This window comes from Brassica napus, unplaced genomic scaffold (genome assembly GCF_020379485.1).
Source record: "Brassica napus cultivar Da-Ae unplaced genomic scaffold, Da-Ae ScsIHWf_2912;HRSCAF=3697, whole genome shotgun sequence".
In the NCBI taxonomy this organism is placed as follows: Eukaryota; Viridiplantae; Streptophyta; class Magnoliopsida; order Brassicales; family Brassicaceae; genus Brassica; species Brassica napus.
Window position 1 is genome coordinate 22501 of NW_026016161.1, and position 5000 is coordinate 27500.

The 5000-nt window shown below is 35.7% G+C and overlaps 1 protein-coding gene and 1 pseudogene across 1 annotated transcript in view; one reads left to right on the forward strand and one right to left on the reverse strand.

Moving 5' to 3' along the window:
- LOC125602598 (protein Ycf2-like) overlaps positions 1-1507 on the forward strand; it is a 3282-nt gene extending 1775 nt beyond the window's left edge. Inside the window, exon 1 of the mRNA XM_048774150.1 lies at positions 1-1507. This exon is cut by the window's left edge and continues 1775 nt beyond it. Within this exon, the coding sequence (XP_048630107.1) occupies positions 1-1108 (1108 nt within the window). The 3' untranslated portion in view covers positions 1109-1507.
- Positions 1508-1948: 441 nt separating this feature from the next.
- The window catches only part of LOC125602605, a 3693-nt pseudogene continuing 641 nt past the window's right edge, over positions 1949-5000 (reverse strand).

Sequence of the window (5000 nt, forward strand, 5' to 3'; positions counted from 1 at the left end):
TGAACTGGATATGGACAGTTCCAATAAGATTTCATTCTTGAACAAAAATCCATTTTTTTATTTATTTCATCTATTCCATGAACGGAAGAGGGGGGGATACACGTTACGCCACGATTTTGAGTCAGAAGAGAGATTTCAAGAAATGGCAGATCTATTCACTCTATCAATAACCGAGCCGGATCTGGTGTATCATAAGGGATTTGCCTTTTCTATTGATTCCTACGGATTGGATCAAAGACAATTCTTGAAGGAGGTTTTCAACTCCAGGGATGAATTGAAAAAGAAATCTTTATTGGTTCTACCTCCTATTTTTTATGAAGAAAATGAATCTTTTTATCGAAGGATCAGAAAAAATTGGGTCCGGATCTCCTGCGGGAATTTTTTTGAAGATCCAAAACCAAAAAGAGTGGTATTTGCTAGCAACAACATAATGGAGGCAGTCAATCAATATAGATTGATCCGAAATCTGATTCAAATCCAATTCCAATATAGTCCCTATGGGTACATAAGAAATGTATTGAATCGATTCTTTTTAATGAAGAGACCTGATCGCAACTTCGAATATGGAATTCAAAGGGATCTAATAGGAAATGATACTCTGAATCATAGAACTATAATGAAAGATACGATCAACCAACATTTATCGAATTTGAAAAAGAGTCAGAAGAAATGGTTCGATCCTCTTATTTTTCTTTCTCGAACCGAGAGATCCATAAATCGGGATCCTAATGCATATAGATACAAATGGTCCAATGGGAGCAAGAATTTCCAGGAGCATTTGAAACATTTCGTTTCTGAGCGGAAGAGCCGTTTTCAAGTAGTGTTCGATCGATTATGTATTAATCAATATTCGATTGATTGGTCTGAGGTTATTGATAAAAAAGATTTGTCTAAGTCACTTCGTTTCTTTTTGTCCAAGTTACTTCGTTTTTTGTCCAAGTTACTTCTCTTTTTGTCTAACTCACTTCCTTTTTTCTTTGTGAGTTTCGAGAATATCCCCATTCATAGGTCTGAGATCCACATCTATGAATTGAAAGGTCCGAACGATCAACCCTGCAATCAGTTGTTAGAATCAATAGGTCTTCAAATCGTTCATTTTAAAAATTGAAACCCTTTTTATTGGATGATCATAATACTTCTCAAAAATCGAAATTCTTGATCAATGGAGGAACAATATCACCATTTTTGTTCAATAAGATACCAAAGTGGATGATTGACTCATTCCATACTAGAAAGAATCGCAGGAAATCTTTTGATAACACGGATTCCTATTTCTCAATCGTATCCCACGATCAAGACAATTGGCTGAATCCCGTGAAACCATTTCAGAGAAGTTCATTGATATCTTCTTTTTCTAAAGCAAATCGACTTCGATTCTTGAATAATCCACATCACTTCTGCTTCTATTGTAACAAAAGATTCCCTTTTTATGTGGAAAAGGCCCGTCTCAATAATTCTGATTTTACGTATGGACAATTCCTCACTATCTTGTTCATTCACAACAAAATATTTTCTCGTGTGGTGGTAAAAAAAACATGCTTTTTTGGAGAGAGATACTATTTCACCTTCGTCAATCGAGTCACAGGTATCTAACATATTCATATCTAACGATTTTCCACAAAGTGGTGACGAAAGGTATAACTTGTACAAATCTTTCCATTTTCCAATTCGATCCGATCCATGTTCGTAGAGCTATTTACTCGTTGCAGAGCTTTCTGGAACACTCTATTGAGGGACAAAGAGTAAATTTGGAACACGTAATGTCAAACTTTTCAGAAATGAATCTATCCGATTCAGAAGAGAACTAGCTTGTCATATCTCAATTTCAATTCAAACGTGGGTTTGATTCACAAGTTAATATCTTACAATCAAGCATAAACGGATATCGTACCCCCAAGAAGAGTTGGTATAAAAACAAAGTAATGTTGAACACTTTCTAAAGGTTCTATTATCTCAACTGTCCGCTTTTTTCACAACAGACACCTCCGTTCCTCTGTAAATATTTCAGAAATATGTGAATCAAACCCACGTTTGAATTGAATAATACTGATGCAAGCTCTTCTCTTCTGAATCGGATAGATTCATATCTGAAAGAGTTTGACAATACGTTCTTTCCAAATTTACTCTTTGTCCCTCTATTAGAGTGTTCCAGAAATGTCTGCAATCGAGTAAATAGCTCTACGACTAATGGATCGGATCGAATTGGAAAATGGAAAGATTTGTACAAGTTAACCTTTCGTCACCACTTTGTGGAAAATCGTTAGATATGAATATGTTAGATACCTGTGACTCGATTGACGAAGGTGAAATAGTATCTCTCTCCAAAAAGCATGTTTTTTTTTACCACCACACGAAGAAAATATTTTGTTGTGAATGAACAAGATAGTGAGGAATTGTCCATACGTAAAATCAGAATTATTGAGACGGGCCTTTTCCACATAAAAAGGGAATCTTTTGTTACAATAGAAGCAGAAGTGATGTGGATTATTCAAGAATCGAAGTCGATTTGCTTTAGAAAAAGAAGATATCAATGAACTTCTCTGAAATGGTTTCACGGGATTCAGCCAATTGTCTTGATCGTGGGATACGATTGAGAAATAGGAATCCGTGTTATCAAAAGATTTCCTGCGATTCTTTCTAGTATGGAATGAGTCAATCATCCACTTTGGTATCTTATTGAACAAAAATGGTGATATTGTTCCTCCATTGATCAAGAATTTCGATTTTTGAGAAGTATTATGATCATCCAATAAAAAGGGTTTCAATTTTTTAAAATGAACGATTTGAAGACCTATTGATTCTAACAACTGATTGCAGGGTTGATCGTTCGGACCTTTCAATTCATAGATGTGGATCTCAGACCTATGAATGGGGATATTCTCGAAACTCACAAAGAAAAAAGGAAGTGAGTTAGACAAAAAGAGAAGTAACTTGGACAAAAAACGAAGTAACTTGGACAAAAAGAAACGAAGTGACTTAGACAAATCTTTTTTATCAATAACCTCAGACCAATCAATCGAATATTGATTAATACATAATCGATCGAACACTACTTGAAAACGGCTCTTCCGCTCAGAAACGAAATGTTTCAAATGCTCCTGGAAATTCTTGCTCCCATTGGACCATTTGTATCTATATGCATTAGGATCCCGATTTATGGATCTCTCGGTTCGAGAAAGAAAAATAAGAGGATCGAACCATTTCTTCTGACTCTTTTTCAAATTCGATAAATGTTGGTTGATCGTATCTTTCATTATAGTTCTATGATTCAGAGTATCATTTCCTATTAGATCCCTTTGAATTCCATATTCGAAGTTGCGATCAGGTCTCTTCATTAAAAAGAATCGATTCAATACATTTCTTATGTACCCATAGGGACTATATTGGAATTGGATTTGAATCAGATTTCGGATCAATCTATATTGATTGACTGCCTCCATTATGTTGTTGCTAGCAAATACCACTCTTTTTGGTTTTGGATCTTCAAAAAAATTCCCGCAGGAGATCCGGACCCAATTTTTTCTGATCCTTCGATAAAAAGATTCATTTTCTTCATAAAAAATAGGAGGTAGAACCAATAAAGATTTCTTTTTCAATTCATCCCTGGAGTTGAAAACCTCCTTCAAGAATTGTCTTTGATCCAATCCGTAGGAATCAATAGAAAAGGCAAATCCCTTATGATACACCAGATCCGGCTCGGTTATTGATAGAGTGAATAGATCTGCCATTTCTTGAAATCTCTCTTCTGACTCAAAATCGTGGCGTAACGTGTATCCCCCCCTCTTCCGTTCATGGAATAGATGAAATAAATAAAAAAATGGATTTTTGTTCAAGAATGAAATCTTATTGGAACTGTCCATATCCAGTTCATCCTTCGGAACCGTATCACATCCCAGATCTGATGAAATAGGATGAATTGAGACGGTATTTTGTAAATACGTAATTATCTTGAATATATTAACTATTTCTTTATTTTCCGATCGCCTGGAAGGGACAAAAGAAACATCTTGTTCTTTCTTCAACAATTTCTGATCCCTAGTGGACCTCTCAGTAGGATTCGAACCCAGATGAAGTTCTGACCATCTGTCAGAGAAAAAAGAACGAATGGCTCTTGTAGAATTCCAAAAAAATTCTTCGCTTTCTTCCGGAAGCAGATGATTATTCATTCGCTTTTCACGTTCCGTGAATAGCCGGGGCATTGAGGAATATCCAGAAAGGTATTTAGGGAATCGGTCTGATTCTATCTCTCTTCCTTCCGTTTGAATAAAGGAAGGATCCCAAAGAATCGATCTTTCTTTTAGTTGTTGAATCTCTCTTTGATTGATCAATGTGTGATAGTGATATTCCGAATCCTCATTACTAATGGAATCGAAAGGATCTATGAATTGATCAGAAGATCCGTTCAATTGGCTAGAATCCGTTACTTGAACGAAACTAGATCTTGTAGAATCATATTGAATATTTGACGATACATTTCGTACCTTGCTAAAAAATCTATCCTTGTTTACCAACCACACATTGTCTAACCAAATCCAATTCTCTCTCGATATTTTCCTCAAAAAATCCGATTCGTGCGGATTCTTCCCCCAACTAACGAAGAGATCTTGGTGGAATTGCCACATATGAAATTGAGCACAATTTTGCAAAGAAATAGCCCGCTTGTTTCTCGAGAAGAGATGGGAAACATGCTCAATATCATTTGATTGAATAGTTGACCCAGCTCCTTGTTGTTTGAAGAAACCCTCCACTTCAATTGGTATTTTTTCACGAAAAGCAAACATGAGATAACAAATCCAGTCTTTCACTAAGATTTCGAATAGCTGTCCCGAATTCAAGTTGATTATGTTTCGCCTCTTATTCGGAGAAAGACGATCAAACAATTCCCAATCATGGCCCTTGCGGATCGGATCATCCATATAATATACAAAAAGAAACTCCAGATATTTGATATCTTTCTCTTTAAATGAGATATCAATTCCAGCGACGGTTTCATTAGATAT